Source organism: Macrobrachium rosenbergii, chromosome 14 (genome assembly GCF_040412425.1).
Source record: "Macrobrachium rosenbergii isolate ZJJX-2024 chromosome 14, ASM4041242v1, whole genome shotgun sequence".
NCBI classification, from domain to species: domain Eukaryota; kingdom Metazoa; phylum Arthropoda; class Malacostraca; order Decapoda; family Palaemonidae; genus Macrobrachium; species Macrobrachium rosenbergii.
In genome coordinates, this window is record NC_089754.1 from 24,045,113 (window position 1) to 24,066,541 (window position 21,429).

Here is a 21,429-nt window from a genome sequence, read left to right on the forward strand (position 1 = left end):
CCCATATATATACTGTATATCTCAGTGATTTATGCATAGGTAGCCTTTGCTATGCTATTTTTTTTAACATTAGTAATGTTATACAATGTTACATGGGTAATTACCTTTTCAAGACTACACTCACTGACTATAATTCTGAGTAATTGGTACTAAATAATTACTACCAGTATGAACTACATAAGAACCTATTTCTAGGTGAAAGTAATAGGTAAATGACATAAAGGGTAATCAAAATGATTGATTCCAGAACAAGTTAGGTTATTACCATTACTAGACATAACATACTGGAATATGAATGATTCCAGAACAAGTTAGGTTATTACCATTACTAGACATAGCATACTGGAATATGAATCACTCTTAATGCTTATTTGTGTAAAATTATGCATGAATTGTAGTACAGCTCAGAATTTTTATAGCCAGTGACATGAATGTAAACATATAATCAAGCAGACTTCAGCTTTAGCTGCAGTTAGAGATGTGTATCACTCGAAGTGATGGCTGATTATATATCCGAGGTTGATACAGTAATAGAATGGAAAAATTGCAGTGACCTAAAGGCATGAGCAAACATTCTGCATCCCAAAACGTAAAGCACAGCCCACCCAAAATATAATGATAAAGTACATATCAGCATTGTATACTGTACATGATAATTATATAATGAATATTTCCATGGCCATGTGTTAAACAATAAGTTAAACTTCTACTGCTTGTGTGGACATAGTGCAGTACAGTGATATGAAGATAGAGAAAGAAATTAAATGAAAGTGTGGTATGTATAATATTCTTAGGTGCAAAATAGTTACTTGCCATGTATGAAGATAGTGTGTTCATTTTCTTCTTCCCTTCTAACTCTCACAAGGTTTGTAAGAGTGCCTTTTATCTCTTCCTTTTCAAGGCCTAACCAGTACCTCCAAGAAAGGCTGGGGTTCCCAATTGTGTGACATAAGTCGTTTCAGGCCAGTGGTCACAAGACGTCACAGAAAAGCATGTAAACCTGTTGGAGCTGCAGGCATTTTTCTTAGCACTTCCAGGATTTGTGGAACAGGTAGCTGGCAAATTGGTAGGTTTAAGTCCGACAATTCCGCCTTAGTAGTCTACTTAGGGGCATAGGAGACAAACTTAACACTTTTCCCCTGCTTCATCCCCGGGAGAAACAGGTACTATTAGTGGAGTGGTCTCTACATCCAGACATATGCCATGGAACTGTGGAAGTTATAGGGCACCCTTCTCGTGGATATCTTTGCCTTTCAGCTCAATAAAAATAAAAATCTTCCAAACTACTGATCTGCTCTATTGGATCTCTTGGCATGGGTAAGCAGCACCTTTATGGCTGCATGGGGAAGTCTGGAAGTTTGTGTGTTTCCTCCCTTCTTGTTAAGACCAGAATTAGAGAAACTTGGGCATTCCAACAGCTCCCTCAAGATGAGTTGTTGGAGTGCCCAGACACAACATTGTTAATGGACCGCCAGTGGCAGCTTCTGGAATGGCCAGAATAACTCCCTCAACCTGAATGGTGGTCCTCAGTTTACATAATTGGAGGATACAGGCATGTTGTAAAGAGAGGTTTTTCTTTTGGCAGAAGCTGCCCAAGTCTTTGCCAGTCCAGCCAAGTAGCCTACTTCCAGGCTGCGACAAACAAAGTGGAAAGTATTTTGTGATTGGTTTAGTAGGAGTGTTGATCTACTCCATACTACTATTCCACAAGTAGCTGACTTTCTATTGCATTTATGTTCAAGAGACTGTTTGTCTCTGCAATCAAGGGCTATAGATTAGTCTCAGCAAGATTCTGTCTAGACTTTGTCAGCCACCTTCATAGCACCTTGTTGTAGTTCTCCAGCAAGTTAAGCACAATCCACAGTATGAACCTTTGAAAAAAAAAACAGTTTTATAGATGTCAAATAAATGACTGTTTTTGGTACCCTCCACCTTTACTAGGAGGGTTAGTGTCTTACACATCATCCCAAAATATATCTCTTATTCCAGGAACTGGCTCAGCATAGGACTGAGTAATGTACTTGGTTTTGCATCCAAGACCTAGTCAACTTCCATGCATCCCCATCTTTCATGTGTTTGGCATTCCCTCTTCAACAGTGTAGGTTTTGCCCTGTGAGAGTTTTAAGAAGACCAAAGCTCTTAAGAAAGGGGTAGTATGTTTATATTTATCAGCTAGTGAGAAAGAAGCAAAAATGTCAAAAATTACTATTGCTTTATGGATAAGACAGGTCATCATTAGAGTTTACTCATGACCTCAGAATTAGAACCTTTCCATCTTAAAAGGTCATTGCAGTATCTACTTTGAAAATATCTAAATGCAATGTGGATATTTCCTCTATAATTTTCTGTGCATCTTGAATATCGCATAGATGTATGTGCTTTTTATACTTCAGACCTAGCTCTTAAGTCATTGGATGTATCCTCTACTGGACCAGTAGTCACTTCTGGTCAGGTTATAACAAAAAGTCATTTTTCTTGTACCTTATAGTGTAGACTCTTGTATAAATGTCCCTACACAGCTGAGAATTGAGCAGTAGATATCAAGAGGCCATTTCACATAAGTAGCTGCTCAGGTTAAGCAATAGGTTTTGAAAAAAAAATGTATACAATATTTGACACAAAATCGAATTTTTCCGTATAAACCCATTACCTTAATGTGCTCTCCTCTCATTCCCTAATCTCTCATGAAGGGAGACATTACAGGAATTGATAATTTTCTGTGATGTAAGAGCTCAAATATCATACTTGACCAGGGAGAAGTTATTGCCATGAAACGCTGAAGTATGTCTGAAGAGCTGCAGACTGCAGGATTAGTGTACAGGCAGTCCTCACTTATCGGTGGTTTTGGTTAACGGCGTTCTGGTTTTACGGGCCTTGGCTAACGACGTCAGTAATTAGATCTTCAGCATCGGTAAGCGATTTTCGGAGTCAGTAAGTGGTTTAATGGCCTCTGTAAGCGGTTTATCGGCGCCGATAAGCGGTTAACAGCGCCAGTAAGGGGTTTATTGGTGCTTACAACATTGTAAACTCCATTTATTGCCATTAACTATCAGTGGTTTTTGGTTAGTGGCACTTGGCCGGGAACAGAACCCCCGCCGTAAACCAGAGACTTCCTGAACTGTAAAGTAATGGGTTTGTACAAAAAGATAGAATTTTGTTTCAAAATTTTTATTTTATCACATACAAAAAGATAGAATTTTGTGTCAGAATTTTTATTTTTTCATTGAGAATTAGGTATATTACACAATATTATGGTATTGTTATCATTACATTTGATTTCTGGGCAGAAAATGGATTTTAAGAATCTTTGAATTACAGATTGTGTGGGATCGAAAGAACAAACCTGGACTAGAACCAATTGAGTTAGAGCTGATGCTTGGCTTAGACTTGAAAGACCAGAAGAAGAAAGCATCAGAATCTGAACCTTCAAAAAAAACTGGTGGGTTTGTCGTAAATATGTTAATGTACTCTTATTGTAAAGCATAAAACATATGGGTGTTATCATAATAAGCTTAGTTGGCAAGAATGCCTAGAGATTTAGTTTTAACAAGCATGAGTCTCAAACTATATAATGAAACAGATACATCATTACAAGTAGTTAGTAATTTTACACTTTTGTATAGAAATAAAAAAAAATATATTCTTGGGAAATTTAGCTACTGGTTTATTTGTTTTCAGGGAAAAAGAACATAGCAGATGTTACTGATGAGGAATACATCTTAAGGCTGGCAGCCCAAGAAAGAGAAAATAAGTGGCACAAGTTTGTAGAAAGAAATTTAATTCTAAAACAGGGACTTATGGATAAAAGGAAGGTAGGAAAATTTGGTATTATAAGCAAGTATATACTGTACGTGAACATAGAACTTTCAATCAGAGAACAAGGTAAAGGGATTCAAATTATTCATTGAGAAATTATGAACTATTAAGTAATCATTCTTCATTATTCTTGAAAGCTGGGTTCTAGTTAGAGGTAATGATTTTCAAAGCAATAGAAAACTAAGCTTAGTTTTCTGTGAATTCTCAGCATTATTATCTTAAATTCTTCATAATGACATCACTCCCAGAATTTTATGGGGTCAGCCTGGGTTTAATTATTGATGAAGACAAGTGTATGTTAGTAAACAAACTAATGTCAGCATATAAGTAATTCTTGAAAATTACCTCCCTCCAGGTTTCACCTCATTTGAACATACTGATAAATCCTTCAGCTGAGAACATAAAAAATAAAAGTCAAAATGACAGATTGAGTATAAACAAAATTTTCTATAGCTGGGAAGATGATGACAGTTGACGTCAGTGGAACCTTCTTGAGAAAGTTTTAAAAATCTTTTTGTTGAGCACAATTTTGGCACTTGTTTGGTTTACACAAGAACTTATTTCATATGGTTATCAAGCATCCTTCCTCATACTTCCTTGGCTCCATTATTCTTCCAACTTTTAAAAGTCCGTCTGTATTTTTCTTTTGTGTTAGTGTGTGTTTGTTTTTTTTCTGTTTTTACAAGAGCAGGCTAGATGAGGGCAGTAGGTTTTCCACTTGTTGACCGTCCCAGTATAAAATGAAAAAACTGAATTTTTTGTTTTTATTGAAAACTAAAATATTTTCTCATTTTTCGTTTGTAATAACAAATCAAAATTAATTAAAATTTCATGGAGAGAAAATTTACAAATGCAAATCCCTTTTGATATATTTTGTTGTTGAATAACTGTCAAAATAAAGATGAAGGGGCTTTACCTTCTTTTATGCCACTTGTCGTAATTCTGCTACACCCAGTACAGTATTTCATTATTGATATAAGTGAAAGGAACTTATTAATATTTGACTTAGTATGCAAATGAATACTTGGTTTCTCAAATGTATCCAAAGATGAGATTATTATGCATATAATCAAAATCTTTGAACGGTGAGACATAAATTTGAGCTTCTTCATCACAGGTGTGCAAAGGCAACACTTTCATTAATCGCATATGGTATTAATGAAAGTAGGTACAGTAATAAAGAGGTGTTCTTTGAATGTAAGGGGAAGAGATACAAACTAAATTTTTAAAAATCAATACAGCTGGACCCCTACTTACAATGGGATTAGTTTTAAAAAACCTATCTTGAAATTAAAACCATAGGTAAAAATTGTTCCATATGTCCCACTCTGTTACTGAGGTAGTATTTCAGTAAGAAGTTCTTATTTATATGTGTCAAAATATAGGTAGATAACTTTATAATGGAACTATTGAAAGAGAAAAATTCTGAAAGAAAAACTTATTTCTTGAAAAGTTTAAAAAAATGTAATGAAAAATAGTACACTAACAACAACAAAGTAAATTATTGATGTCAGTGTAAAGTATATGTAATACTTATATTTACAGTAAATAAAGCTAAGAATCTGAAGTATTAATTATTCTACTATATTTACAGGAATGAACATAACGTATTTACAGTAAGATAAGCTTTATTTCCCAAAACGTCTATAGTAACAAAAGATTTGCACCTAGAAGAATAAAAAAAATGCTAATGTTCAATAAAGTCTGACCTCTTAAAACTGGCACCCTTGGGACCAGGCAAAACTGCCAGACTACAGAAAATCATGGATGACAGAAATCACCCCTAAAAAACCCCCTATGTAAACAAAGTCTTGTCAGCTCATTCTACATACATATTGCTGTGTTATCAAAAGTAGAACAAAGCTTATGAATAGTCACTATAATTTGTTAGGTTTAGTTCCTTATAAAAATTCTGGCCTGCTCCATAAGTATCACCCTGGAAATGCTTTCACTTTTGTTACGTTGAAGCTAAAACCACTTTATAAGTGCGCTGTTGACTCTAATCCCTTGGCATCTTTCAATGTTTTCCAGCACTTCAAACTTTTCTGGTTTTCATTTTCAGCAAAAGCATTTGCAAAAGTCAGATAACATAATTGTAGTAAGAATAGTAATAATTTTAATAAAACTTGTTTTACATACTGTATGCAGTTATATTTCATGAATTATTGTCATATCTTACAGTATTATAATTTATGAACATAGCGATCAGGCGCCATTTGCATTCTGGTTATGTTTACATTCTTAAAATCATCAGCTGATTGCATTTTACCAACATTATCACAGCCATTAGTTGCTAAATTAAATGCATTTCAGAGATTTTTTCATAAATTATCAAAGCTGGGTTTAATAATGCAACTTTACTTATAAATGCAGTAAATTAAATGAAGTAAAGGTCTGATTTCATCAGTATCAGATGTTGCTTTTGCCTCTTCCAAAACATTTGTGGCCTGCACATTATTCATTTTTTTAGCCACAGCACAGCCGTAAATTTAGTGGCATACTTTCATAACACTTTCCTCTCCATTGCATGAGGGATGAATAAAGATTTATTTTACTTTTATTTCTTGAAGTCACCAGTGAAAATGAGCACATTTTTACTGTTTATGCCGGTGTCTTTTATGCAGTGTTAAGTGATTGTTAATTACTGTATAAGAAATAGTAATGAGTTCTTAGACAAGTCACAAGGTGGGTAAGCCTGATTTTATATGGAGATTCACATTTAACCTAATGAACTTGTGCTTCTAGGCCTATTTATTAGTTATAAACTAACTCAGATATAAAATGCATTATCAGTGGTATCTACCAAAACTGAGACAGGCATAGAAAGCCTAGTGTAGTGTAATCTACTGAAAGTACATCTTGCGCTAGACATGATTTATATGATGAAATCATGGTTTTGTACATGCAACTTACCCGTCAGATATATACTTAGCTATAGTCTCCGACGCGTCCCGACAGAATTTCAAAACTCGCGGCACACGCACAGGTAGGTCAGGTGATCAACCATACCCGCCGCTGGGTGGCGGAATAGGAACCATTCCCGTTTTCTAATCGGATTTTCTCTGTCGCTGGTTCCGCAACATCTGTTGTTGGTTCCTCCTGCTTTGATTTTCGTTTTTCGCTTGCTGAGGATCTGTTTTGGCCTGATTTTGGTGACGTATTGGATCTTTGGTTTGGCATACGCTTATTGTGGACTGTTTTTGATTTTGCTTTTGGATTGTTCATTAAGATGTCTGATGTTAATGTTGCGCCTGTGTTTCGTGTGTGTGCTAGGCAAGAGTGTAAGGTGAGGTTACCGAAAGCTTCGGTAGACCCTCACACTGTATGTATGAGGTGTAGGGGAATGATTGTTCTTTTTGATAACAATAGGTGTTGAGTGTGAGAAATTGTCTGAACAAGAATGGAAGGTTTTGACTCTTATTTGAAGAAGCTTGAAAAGGATAGAGTTAGGAAGGCTTCCTCCAGAAGCTCTAGTAGGTCTCTTTGCTGAGCAGATTTAGAGATTAACATAGTCCAGACTCTCCTAATCCTTTGTTTCAGCCCCTTCTCCCTTCATCGAACCTGTGGATTCGTCCTCTGAAATGGCTGCGATGAAAGGAACGATCAGGATGAAATGCAATTGCAGATGGCGATGAAGGAAGGTAAGAGTGACAGTGATAGTGTGCAGTGTCCCCAGTGTAGTGGAGGGGGCGTCTGATCGGCTCCGCATTGCTCCTAGGCCTAGACCTCTTCCAAACTCCCAGGACCAGTGGAGGAGGAATGTCGAAAGCCGCAGGGGGGATGAAGAGCATCCCCAACGATCAGGCGTCCCTTCGGCAGATCCTGTGACGCGTCCCAGGCTGCCTTGGATCGCCATAGAAAAGGCATCCTGAAGAAGTGTTTCTCGTCTTCTGACTTCGTCTTCTCCGAAACGTGGTTGGAGTTCGGCTGAGGAGTCGCGCCCTCTGAAGAGATCCTGGAAGGCTCCTAGAGAGAGCTTTTGGACTCGAGCCCTGAGCGCTTCCCTGGAGGATTCTCCTATTGTCAGGAAGAGAACTCGTAGATCCCTCCTCCTCTCCAACAGGAGTTCAGGAGTCCACGAAGAAGATTTTGATCGGCCTCCAGAGCAGTTATCGGCACTTGCTGGATCTCTTATCAAAGAGACACCTCTCTCATAGGAAGGATGACTTTCTTCCTGTCAAGAGTTCCAGGAAGCTCTCTTCTTCAACTCGTCTTCTCTTCTCCTGCCAAGCTTCCTTCTACTAGCACAGTTTTCTTCCAGGCTCTCCTCTCCTGGTAGGCGCCTCCTCCTTGCAGGCGCCCGTCTCTCCAGCAGGCGCACTTCTTCCAGGCGCTCCTGATAGGCGCTTCTCATCGGAGGGCGCGCTCTCCTTCCAGGCGCACTCCTCGCCGCAGTACTTCTCCACCCAGGCGCTCGCGCCTTCCCGCTCCCGGTCTTCTCCTGTTGCAGACACCGCTCTCCTGCCAAGCGCCTCGCTTAGGGCCTCGTAGAAGTTCCTGGAAGGCTCTCATCAGTGGACAGGACCCCTCTCCTGTCAGGCTCCTCTTCAGTCCGGTGTCAGGCGCCATTCTCCTGGTAGGCGCTCTTTGTTGGACAGGAGTCGCTTCTCCAGTGGACCAGGCTCCTCCTGATAGGCGCTCTTCTTCTGACAAATGCCTTCCTTCTCCGTTCTCCTGCTGCTTTGGCCTGGAAGTATCAGAGGAGGAATCTCCTAAGGACGCTGGAGTTTCTGATTACAAACGGTTGGCTTCGGTTCTGATTCAGGAGTTTGGAGATTCTCTTTGTCATGCTTCCCCTCCTTCTCCTGGATCTTTGTGGGACAGCACCAAGTCAGCTAGAATCTTCTCTCTTGTTCGTCAAGATGCGCCCTACGATTTCGATGAGAAAGGCCTTAAAGGAGTCGGAGAATGGATGCAATCAAAGAAGGATGCAAGCAAGACGGTTTCTCTTTGCCCCCTTTGAAACTTTTGGGAAAGTCAGGAATGTGGTATGAGACCAAGAGAGCCTATGGGGTTGGGGCTCCCCTCATCAGCTGGCTCAGATTTTTCTAATCTGGTAGACTCCTCCAGGAGACTTTCTCTTTCTTCAGCCAAGGCGACTTGGGAATGAGTGAAATGGACCATCTCCTCAAGGGTCTTTTTAGAGTTGTGGAAGTATTCAACTTTATGGATTGGTCTCTTGGGGCTTTGGCCAACAGGACTCGGGAGGAGGATTCTGTGTATGGATGACTTCGTGCAGTGTTTTGTCTTGTTTGGACAAAGCAGTGAGGGACGGTTCGATGGAAGTCGCTTCCTTATTCGGCAGCTGGTATACTCAAGAAGAGGTCAGTATTCAGCTCTTTCCTCTCCAAGTCTGTGTCTCCTCTTCAGAGATCTCTCTTCTGTTTGCTCCTCTTTCTCCCCATCTTTTCCCTCAAAGACTGTGAAGGAGATTTCTCGCTCTTTATCTGAAAAGGCAACACAGGATCTTTTGGCCCAGTCATCGAAGAGGATCAGACCTGCTGTCCCTTTGCTAAGAAGGAGAAGGCCCTTTCAGGAGCCCTTTCGAGGTGGTCCTTCATCCAGATCCTCCTTCAGAGCAAAAGACCTGAGAGAAGAGGAAGGTCTTTCTCTCATCCGATCAAAAGGACCAAGTGAAAATCAAGTACTCCAGACGACAGTGGGTGCCAGACTGTTACAGTCGCCGAGGTCTGGGCACAGAGAGGGGGCGGACGACTGGTCCCTCTCCATTCTAAGAAGAGGCTACCTTATCCCCTTCATGGAAAGTCCTCCTTTAACATCAACTCCCAGGGAGTTATCCGCCAGCTACAGGGATCCCGTCAAGAACCAGGCTCTTTTTCTAGCAGTGGAACAAATGCTAGAAAAGGAAGCAATAGAACCGGTTCAAGATCTCCATTCCCCGGGATTTTACAATCGTCTTTTTCTGGTTCCGAAATCCTCGGGGGTTGGAGACCGGTCTCTGGACGTGAGCTCCTGAATTTCTTCGTGATCAAGAAGAAGTTCAAGATGGAAACTACCTCTTCGGTTCTGTCAGCTCTTCGTCCAGGGGATTGATGGTCTCCCTGGACCTTCAGGATGCTTACTTCCACATTCCCATCCATCCCCTCCTCCAGAAAGTTCCTGAGGTTCATGGTGATTCGGGAAAAGTTTTTCAGTTCAGGTCCCTGTGCTTTGGTCTTTCCACAGCCCCACAAGTGTTCACGGGCATCTTCAGGAATGTGGCTCACTGGTTTCACTTAGAGGGAGTGAGGATATCTTGTATCTCGACGATTGGCTGATCCGAGCTCCAATCAAAAGAAAGTTGTCTGGAGGACTTGTCGATCACTTTAAACCTGACACAGTCCTTGGACTATTAGTAAACCTCAGAAATCCCAGGTTGTTCCTCAGCAGAGCATTGTTTACCTGGGGATTCTGATGGATTCTCGGGATTTTCTAGCCTTTCCATCCCAGGAAAGAATAGAACGCTGCATAGAAAAGGTGACAGTTTTTCTAAGAGAAAGACATTGTTCGGCGAGGGAATGGATGAGTCTGCTGGGGACCATTTCCTCGCTGGAACAGTTCGTTTCTCTGGGAAAACTTCATCTGAGACCTCTTCAGTTCTACCTGAAAGAATCTTGGGACCAGAAGTCCCAGGACTTGTAGCAACTTTGTTCCAAATTTCGGACAAGATAAAGGAACATCTCAACTGGTGGTTAGACCCAAAGAAAATTAAACAAAGGACTGTCTCTTCAGTTACGAGCCCTACCCTAGTGTTGTTCTCAGACGCCTCCGGAGTCGGGATGGGGGCAACACTAGGGTCGAGAAGAAGTGTCAGGCACCTGGGAAGGAGACCAGGTGAACTGGCACATCAATTTGAAAGAGCTGACAGCCATTCATTTGGCTCTCATCAGATTCGAAGTTCTTGTCTCAGGACAAGTAGTCCAAGTGAACTCAGACAACACCACAGCCCTGGCTTATATCAAGAAAACAGGGAGGGACACATTCCTTCTCCCTTTACGAAACAGCAAGGAATGTTGCTGTTATGGGCGGGGAGAGAAAGATCAGACTCCTCACCAGATTTGTTCAGGAGAAAGGAATGAGGAGCGGATCTTCTCAGCAGGAAGGATCAGGTCCTTCCCACAGAGTGGACTCTCCATTCAGAGGTTTGCGAAAGACTGTGGTTCCTGTGGGGAAGGCCGAATATAGACCTCTTTGCAACCCACTGGAACAAGAGGTTGGAAAACTACTGCTCTCCGATATCGGACCCCAGAGCAGTTGCAATAGACAGTCTTCTCCTAGAATGGACAGGATTAGACGGGTATGCTTTTCCCCATTCAAGATCCTGGGAGAAGTGGTAAGGAAGTTCAGTTCGTCGGAAGGCAGAGCTCACCCTGATAGCTCCTTTTGGCCAGCTCAAGATTGGTTCACAGAGGTACTGGAATGGATAGTAGATTTTCCCAGATCGCTTCCACACAGGAGCGATCTTCTCAAACAGCCCCACTTCAACAGATTCACAAGAATCTTCCCGCTCTCAGTCTAACTGCCTTCAGACTGTCGAAGGTCTGGTCAGAGCGAAGGGATTTTCGCACAAAGCTGCGAAGGCTATTGCAAGAGCCAGAAGATCTTCAACCTTGCGTCTACCAGTCGAAGTGGGAAGTCTTTAGAAGATGGTGCAGGACCAGAAAGATATCCTCTTCCAGTACCTCTGTGACAAACATTGCTGATTTCCTTATCTTCCTGAGGGAACAATGTAACCTCGCTGTTTCCACAATTAAAGGATACAGGAGCATGCTTATCATCAGTTTTTAGACACAGAGGTCTGAATATCTCGGAAAACAAAGACCTTCATGATCTTATAAGGTCTTTTGAAACTTCTAAAAATAAGTCCCCTAGACCTCCCAGTTGGAATTTGGACATAGTCTTGAAATTCTTAATGTCTAAGAAATTTGAGCCTCCTCATCAAGCCTCCTTCAGGGATTTGACCAGGAAATCACTTTTCCTTTTTGCCCTTGCTTCCAGCTAAGAGAATAAGTGAAATACAAGCTTTAGAAGGTTCTGTTGGTTTTAAGAAGGACTCTGCAATCTGCTCCTTTAAGCCATTCTTCTTAGCAAAGAATGAGAACCCTTCAAAACCTTGGCCAAGAAGTTTTGAATTAAAAGGTCTTTCTTCAGTGATCTTTCAGGACATGAGTTGGAGAGGACTTTCTGCCCAGTCAGGAGTCTTAAATTTATTTGGAGAGAAAGAAGAAATTACTGGGAGGAACGGTCGAAAGTCTTTGGTGCTCTGTCAGGGATCCTTCAAGAGCAATCTCCAAGAATGCCTTTCCTTTTTTATTAAGGATATTATCAAGGAGGCTCATATTTCGTGTGAAAGATGAGCATTTTCAGCTCCTTAGAGTTAATGCTCATGAGGTGAGAGCCATTGCTACATCTCTGGCTTTTCACAAGTCTTGTCCTCCAGTCTATTGTGGAGGCAACTTACTGGAGATGTAACTCAGTGTTTGCTTCTCATTATTTGAGAGATGTTAGAGTGACATATGAGAAGTGCTTCTCTCTAGGAGCATACGTATCCTGGATTCGGTGCTGGGACAAGGAGCTGAATCTAATCCTATTTAGTTTAGTTGTTAGTTTTTTAATGGTTTGTTGTGTTTTTATGGTTGGTTGAAAAGGGTGTTGGAATTATCTTCTTTTTCAATCTTATCACTAACAAGGTTAGGCTTGGTCAGGTGGTCGGGTTTTGGTTGTCATGTTCCTTGTATTTTTATTACCTAGCTCTGTCATGTAAGAGGGATAGCCCCCATTGATATGATTCAGGTAGAGGGCTCTGTCTTGTAAGTGGGTTAATCCCCATTGACACGATCCATAACAGGCTCTGTCATGTTAGTGGGTTTCATCCCCATTGATATGATCCAGAAGGGCTGTCAGTCTTAGGTCACATCCTCGCTGAAGCTCTTGAGGCATGCAGACTCATAGACAGTATCCATGAAGTCTTCTGCCCAATCAGGTAAGAACCATGGTTTTTGTTTATCCTACAACATATGTTGTTTTCCTGTTTTTTAGTTCTTTTTCTGTCTCTTGCCCTCCTCCAAGGGTGCCAATCAGCTAAGTATATATCTGACGGGTAAGTTGCATGTACAAAAATGATATTTTTATGATAAAATAAAGTTTTGTACATACTTACCCGGCAGATATATACGATTTATGGCCCGCCCAGCCTCCCCTCAGGAGACAGGTGGAAGAGAAAATCTGACATGAAAACGGGAATGGTTCCTATTCCCGCCACCCAGCGGCGGGTATGGTAGATCACCTGACCTACCTGTCGCGTGTGCCGCGAAATTTGAATTTCTGTCGGGAACGTCGGAGACTATAGCTAAGTATATATCTGCCGGGTAAGTATGTACAAAACTTTATTTTATCATAAAAATATCATTTTTGGATGAAATTTTAATGATCACATGGTAATAGATCAGATGGTTGTTTTTTGGCTTTATAAAGGCAAATTACTTTTTTTTTTTTCACAATGTTTTTGTTGGAAATAAATTGTGCTTTTGTATTTATGCAGTAAGCTTCATTTCTGATAACAGAAAAAATCCAAAAACTGAAATGTGTGGCACCACTCTCGTAGCTGCTTAAGAACTAACATCTATTCTTTATAAAATAACTAACAAATTTTTAGTTTTGGCAATTTGTCTGGACCAAACATTTCCTTATTTTTGGCAAGAATACAACTAAAAAATTAACCAAAATGATTGGCTGGTTAAGTTGCCATGGAGATCAGACTCCTTTAATTATAAACACTGCTTGACAGGCGCTAAGTTTAAAATTTACCACAATCATAGCAGTTCATCCAGTGCTTTTGTTTTCCTACCGAACATCATAGCCTAGCCTAGACATTATCATGGTGAGTCAGTCAGTGCTTTCATTTTCTTATTGAACATTATAGCCTAACCTAGACTTAGTTTAACCAATGCTTTCGTTTTCTAACAAAAATCATACTCTAGCTTGACGTAGACATGATCAAGGCAGTTTGACCATTGTTTCTGTTTTCCTACCAAACATCATTGCCTATCTTAGACATGATCTTGGTGATTCAACTTTTGCTTTCACTTTCTTAGCATCATAAGCATTTCAGAATACATTAAAAACTTGTTTCAAAACACATACATTAACCCATAAGTCAAATCAAGTTTAACTGTTTGAAACATGCTTAGAACCCTCACATTGCACTGCATCCTGTTCTAACTTTAAACATGCCAAGAACACTTGCCATGCATTAGTCAATGGTATATATTCCAACCTTACTTTAAACATGCCTAGAACATTTACACTGATCTACATCCTAGCATAGCCTAGCCTAGCCTAACCTTTAACATGCTTAGAACAATTACATTGGCCTATTTCTTAGCCTAGTGTAAACATGCTTGGAACAGTTACTTTGGCTTACATCCAAGCCTAGTTTCAACATGCTTAGAGCACTATTTTGGTATAATTAACTGCTAGATGATGAGGATGATGGAGATATTACTGAAGCAGAATCATCTGTCTCTGTCTTCAGAAGAGGCTCAAGAGGAGTTGGCAGATGTAACATGAAAGAGCTGATTTAGTTCTGTAAATGCTTTGGCACTTGCTTGATCAGCACTTTCTGCTTCACTGCTTACCTTTACCTTGTGAAAGTTATGCATTTTGAAGTGTTGAAACCAGCCATTACTTGCTGTGAAGCTATGCAGAGAACTTGGGTCATTAGTGCACTGCTTTAGGGTTTCAGATAAATTTTTTGCCTTTGCTTGGTTTGGTCGTAGGCTGAGTGGCACATTTTTATATTTGATCTTCCATCCACATGACTAATCATTTCTCCATCTCCTTGATCAGCCCAGCTCTTTTCTTTGTTATAACTGTGGATTTTATTGGATTTTATTGATGCCAAAGATTTACCAGGATTGTTAATCTGTTTTTTGTCCTTGAGAATTGTAGAGATCATTGACTGAGACAATCAAAATTCCCACGCTATAGACACCACAGGCATGCTGCCTTCGTGTTTGGAAGTTATCTTAATTTTCTTCTCCAAAGAAATGGTTTTCCTCCTCTTCTTGTCACTAGGAGCACAATACTCAGCTGGGCATTTCATAGCCATATCTGAGGTTTCTCAAACAAAAAGGAAGATGGCCAATAAAACAATTAATACTGGTAAAACAGCAACAATTCCAGTTGTGTGCTTATGCTAAGTGTGCAAATGGCTCACCGATAGGGAAATTGTGCTCCTTTCCCACATTTGGGCGAGGTTGTCGTACCCAGCATCACTTGCCTGGGAAAAATCAAAATTACAAATTTTGATATATGATTGCATTCGCAACTGCCATCATAAAATTGAAAAGTCATAACTTGAATCATCATAACTGGGGTCCATCTGTAATTACATCTAAAGCAGAAGGTAAAGTTATTATTATATCAGGAAATTCATGAAAATGGGTTGAAATAAATCTGTACATTCTTGTATACTTGATAGATTTATCAAGTTACATTCAGATTTACTTGGAAGAGATTCCATAGCATAGAGCACTATTAACAATACTTTTGTAGCCATAAACCCCAAATAGGTTATGGTTAATTGACACAAGGGAATGCGTAGCTCTGGAAATTATTATAACATGAATAAATTCCTTTAATTAGGGTAGGAGGACAAAAAGTTTCAGTTATAGTCAGTTGATGTCCAGTGGTTTATGCTTGCATTCTCCACTTACTTGTGAATATACATTCAGGGCCTCTGTAGTATTCATGGATTTGTGATATTTTACTCATGAATGTAAGGTTGGTTACATTTGTTCTTGGGGATAATGAGGAATGACATTTCTGTTTAAAAATTTAATTGTATAAAGTGAAATACTTTATCAACAAAGAAATTGCCATGAATGTTGTGATATTAGTATGAAACTTATTTTGTATACACTTAAGTTTTGTTTTCTTATACAACATTGTGCTTGAAACCTTTCAGGGACTCTTTCCAAGACGAAGAATGTTTCTCTTAACCACTGGACCACATCTCTACTATGTAGATCCTGTAAATATGGTGTTGAAAGGGCAAATACCATGGTGCCCTGCTATAACTCCTGAGGCCAAGAACTTCAAAACCTTCTTTGTACATACAGTAAGAAATTCTTTACATTGTTTCTGCTAAAGAATTATATAGCTTAGGGTGTTTGTAGATTAATTAAGGTGAAAATCAAATGGTTAATAACATTTGTTACCATGATCCTCTACAACACTAAGTACAGTTTTTAAATATAAAATAAAGAATCATGTAGTATTTCAGGTGTTTTTATGAAATGACTTATCATCCCATCTAAATGGATTGGTTAAATTTTTGTAGAAAATTGATCCTTAGGTTATAGTGGCCTGTCTCCATACAGTCAACAGATCTCTTATAGTATTTTATTTATTCACTAATTATTAAAAAGAATGTTTATCAAATTGAAGAGTTTTAGATAAAAGAATTTTTATTTTGTGGGCGGTAAAATTTACATGATACCAGGAAAAACCCTCCCTGTTATGGGGGACCAGATGCTGAATAATTGGTTAAAGCTGTACATGTGGTTGTATTTTAGCATCAGAATTCCTATTACTGATTTGTGACTTGGAGTGAAGTAATGATTATTTTGAGGACAAAAAAAGTTTGTGGGTTGTAACTGTAGGGTCACTGCTATATTCCAAGGTTTATCCCCTTTGTGGGCTAACACTTACAGTGTGTCCTGCAGTGTAGAAGATACCGAATGTCCTTTGTTGTGGAAAGTACAGTACCAAATGTTCTTTGTTGACATCCCCTGGTTGGTCCATTTTCAGTTCTCTTAAGAACAAATCCTTTGGGTGAGCTTCATGCTGTTAGTAAACTATTTTATAGCCCAAGTCCATTAAGTACTGAAACTTATTATGTCTTGGCACATTTATTTTGTGTTATTATTTTCATATGCTTATTCCTTGACAAGTTTTTAGGCTGTGGTATCCTTTCAAGAGTGGAGGTACTGTCTGCAGTGTACTTTGCATTATACAGTGTGTTATGTGGTACCCTTTGCGGTGTTCATTCAAATCCACTATTCATGCTTATGTAGCAGTCTGTGATGATTCCTGTACTCACAACCTCTTGTTGTCAGAAAGAGAAAAGCACTCGTCATGTGACACTAGCCACCTCATAATTCATAATTGTTCATACACAGAACAAACCTGGAGTCTGAACAGTAGGATAAATCTAGTCATAAGTATGCTGAGCTGACAATAGCTCTCAAGCTCCCAGCTTATTTTCTTTAATAACAAGGTTAATCAGGCTTTTCCTTTTTAATTACTGTCATGCCCTGTATTCACAGGTAATATGTTCCTTAGACAACTTGCCCCACCCAGCAGTTGTCTGAAACAGTACTGGGATAATAGCTAACATGTTATTTAACAGAGTACCATACACATGTTGAACATATGCAACTTGTTTATGCCCATATAAACTCCAATACCTCTTATAATGATCTTTATTGGTCATACATGATAAATGAGTATTAGGCTGGTAATTTTTCATAGTTTTAGTAATGAAAATTATGACAAAACAGCAAGAAATTAAAAAATGAGAAATGATAGACAGGAGAGAAAAGTTTGTGTGTGTGTGTGCTTGTATGTAGGGAAGTTTCAGTTTAACACCATGTTTTACTCTTATCTCTCTCTCTCTCTCTCTCTCTCTCTCTCTCTTCTCTCTCTCTCTCTCTCTCTCTGCATCTCTCTGATGTGATAGCCTAATCAGTGGAAGTTGGGAATGCTACAGATTATATGAGAAAAATATTTTATTGAATATTGTAATGTACTCTGATTGCTTCCTTCTTTATGCTGTGATGATGACAACAACAATGGTACTGTAGTGTGCCTACAATAATGAAATGAAGTTGATTGATGGCATCCAGCCATGACAGTGACAGTGACCCTGTACAATGCTTACAATAATGAATTGAAGTTGAATGATGATGTGGGCACTGTGAAGGCGTCCGAGCTGTTGACCTTCTGGAAAAATGTCAAAAGAGTCTCTAGGATCATCCCCTGAGTTTGGATGAGGCTGAGGAGACCTATGAGAAGAGGATGGTGACTGAAGTATGACATCAGGAGCAGATGAACTGAAAGACTGAGGATCATCTGTAGTGAACACTTTTTCCTTCTCCTTCTTTTGGAAGAGCATCATAATTGGCAGTTGTTTCCTTTGCCTTTAGAGTTCATCATACACCTGCTATAGTGGTATCATTGCTTCAGATATCAAGTGGGTCACTTTGATGCTGCCTTCCTTGGAAGGATCATAATCCCTTATCTTAGCATTTTGAATTATGTTAAACACTTCACTCATCTCCTGAAGTGTCCATTTCAGTGTTTCAGCTTCACTTTCCGAGTCTTCTCCTCTGACATAAATGACTTTAGCTCTTCCAACTCCTCGTTCATCAATTTGACATCCTGTTCAAGAGGATGAGCAGCATCATCATAATCATGTCCCCCATTCCATAGCCACCAACTTGTCTTGCCATTTTGAAGATCCTCTGCACCTTGCCATTGTACCTAGAAGCCTTTGAAATCATTCACAGCCTCACCCCACAAATTCTTCCTGTACACATTCACTGTGGGTGAACGTTACTGCATCGGCAATGGTGAATGTTTTCCAACAGTCACAACATTCATGTCAGGGTTGGTATCAACAGCTGCTTGTATCACGTCAAAGACCTGCTGAGTATAGGTGACAGCCTTGACACACCAAATAATGCCTTGGTCAGAAGGCTGGAGAAGTGAGGTTGTGTTGTGAGGCAAAAATATGACATGCACATTTAGGTGTTCAGTGTTGTTGGATTCAGGATGACCTGGAGCATTATCTGTTATTGATTAAACTTTACAAGTCAAACCTTTTCCCCTCTAAAAAACTTGTTACTCTTAGAATACCTAAAACTTTCATGAAACCATTGCATAAAAAGCATTGCAATCATCCATGCCTTGGAGTTGCATTACCTTTAAATGAGAAGACATTTATTGCTTTTGTTCTTCAGGGAACAGGGATTTTTCACAAAGCCAGTAATGCCAGGCATAATTATATGGCCAGTTACATTGCCATATAGAACCAGTCAGCCTCTTTTTCTGTGCTTTAAACCCTGCTGCCTGCTCAGCACTGTGGTGGATATAGGTCCTGCCTGGCCTTTTCTTCCAAAATCATCCTCTTTCTTCATAATTAAAAACCTTGCCTGGGATTGTAGCCTCCATTTTTGTATTGTTTTATTTTTTAACTCTATAGGAAATGTGTCAGCAGCCTCTTCATTTGCAGATGCTGATTTTCCAGTAATTTTTACATTCTTCAGGTTATACCAATGCTTAGCTCTGTTTAACCATCCCATACTGGCTGTAAATGGCTTAGTTCCCTCCTTAGTACAAGTTTTTTCACTTAATTGTTTTTACAGATTTAAGGCTTTCTGCTGTAAAATGTTTCCACCAGTAGGAACTCCCTCTTTTTTTTTTCCTATCCAGATGCTTAAAGCTTTTTCAGTTGTCAAGAACACTTTATCCTGCATTATAGAACTAACTCTCACACTTGTGAGCGCATTAGAAATACTTTTACACATTCTTTTCCTTTGTTTAAAAATTAACAATTCTCTGTTGTTGTATTTCTAAGCAATCTTAGCATGTAATCATATCTGGAATTTTCATGTTTCCTGATAAAGGAAGCATCAAGACCCTCTAGGGCCTGCTCAGGCTATGACTTGAGCTTTTTACATGCTTTGGACCCATTGCAAAGGTTCTTTTAAACAAAGAAGTGGAGTGCAAAGCACTGTATGGGAGATGAGCCATATTATAAGACTATGCTCAGACTGAGTGTGAAGCAGTGGTGCATGGTTGGAGCAGTAGAGGGTGACGTGTGGGTAGATATTTGGCAGAACAAAGAGTGAGGCTTGAGTACTAACATTACCCAACACTTTAGTTTGAGCATGTGTTTGCTTGTTGATATGGCCCACACACTTTAAAAGTTGTTAAAAGTTGTTTAAAATATCGTCACCCCCTGGTTGATACAAGCCATTGGATCAGCAGATATGGGGGCACAACAATATGTTATTTTATTGATGATCTGTTCCAGCTTTTTTCACTATTTTTTGTTTAATAAGTATGATGTAATTTTTGAATTATGAATAGTTTGCATCTTACAAGATTTTGTAGTTTATTGGTTACTTCACATTCCTCTTCCATGTTCAGTATGTTTTGCTTCTAAGCAGGATTATGAAATACTCATGAACTATTCAGCTCATTCAGACTTTACTCATACATACTTCAGAATTTTCAATTTGTTCATGACACTTACCTGACAGATATATATATAGCTGTATTCTCCGAAAGGGACCGACAGAAATTCAAAAACTTACGGCACACGCAGATGGGCCAGGTGGTTAGTACCCATTCCCGCCGCTGGGAGGCGGGTATCAGGAACCATTCCCATTTTCTATTCAGATTTTCTCTGTCTGGTATTGTCAACACCTGTTGTCAATACCTCCGCCGTTGGATTTCGGAAACTTTTCCACTGAGTATTCTGATTGTCTTTTGGTTTTTGACTTTGGATTTGTGGATAGGCATACGCTTCTGTGGACTGATTTGATTTTGGTTTTGGCTATTTCTTGAACAAGATGTCTGGTTCTAGTTCTGCTAGTTTCAGGGTGTGTGTTGTGAAGGAGTGTAAGGTGAGGCTACCGAAAGCTTGGTGCAGACCCTCACACAGTATGCATGAGATGTAGAGGGCATGTCTGTATGTTGGATGATCGCTGCAAGGAGTGTGAATCGTTGCCTGATTCTGATTGGAAGGTTTACGATTCTTACGTTCGCAAGTTAGAGCGTGACCGTGTAAGGAGGTCTTCCTCCAGGAGTGTGTCTGTTGGTGGGAGTCAGGGTATTAATTTATCTCCTGTTAATCCTACTAATGCTTCTCCTTTCCCTGTAGAGTCACCTTCGAACCCTGTGATTGTGTCTGCAGAAGGTAATGCCCTTGCGCAGATTTTAAACTCCATTCGTACTTTGGAGTCTAAGGTGTTGGCGATTGAAAGTGCAGTGAAGTGTAGTGATCCCCAGTGTTGTGGAGGGGGCGTCAGATCGGCCCTATAATGCCTCTAGGCCTGGACCTCTGCCGAACTCCCAGGACTTAGGGAATGGGCATGTCGAAAGCCGCAAGAGGGTTACGGGACCCCCACCGATCTGGCGTCCCCTTCGGCAGGCCTTGTTGACGTCTCCCAGGCTGCCAAGGATCGTGCTAGCGCACGGATCCTTAAAGATTGCTTCTCGTCCTCCGAGGCGCCCTCTCCAATTAAGGGGTCGCGTTCTCGGTTGGACTCTCGTCCGTTCAAGAGGAGCCGCGTTGAAGAGGACGCTTCTTCTCCTCTTTCTCGTGCTTTGGAATCTTCTCCCGACTGGCTGCGCGATTTGCCGCCGCAGAAGAGGACCAGGACTTCTTCGGAGGAGGACGTTGCCGAACGTCCCAGCCGCCCCAAGAAGAGAGCTCTTGTCGCCCTTGGTAGAAGGAGGAGGACGTCTCCTTCCCCCTCTTCTTCTCATAAGAGCAGCCCTTCTCCTGAGAGGGCTTCCTCTCCTTCGAAGCGTCTTATC

General features: G+C 40.1%; 1 protein-coding gene across 3 annotated transcripts in view; it reads left to right on the forward strand.

Moving 5' to 3' along the window:
* The window catches only part of Pdk1 (Phosphoinositide-dependent kinase 1), a 72,485-nt gene that overhangs the window by 40,104 nt on the left and 10,952 nt on the right, over positions 1-21,429 (forward strand). For all 3 annotated transcript variants that reach the window (XM_067116106.1, XM_067116107.1, XM_067116108.1), the window contains 3 exons: positions 3,319-3,439; positions 3,679-3,812; positions 15,785-15,937. In XM_067116106.1, the coding sequence (XP_066972207.1) occupies positions 3,319-3,439; positions 3,679-3,812; positions 15,785-15,937 (408 nt within the window). The remainder of the gene's footprint in view (positions 1-3,318; positions 3,440-3,678; positions 3,813-15,784; positions 15,938-21,429) is intronic.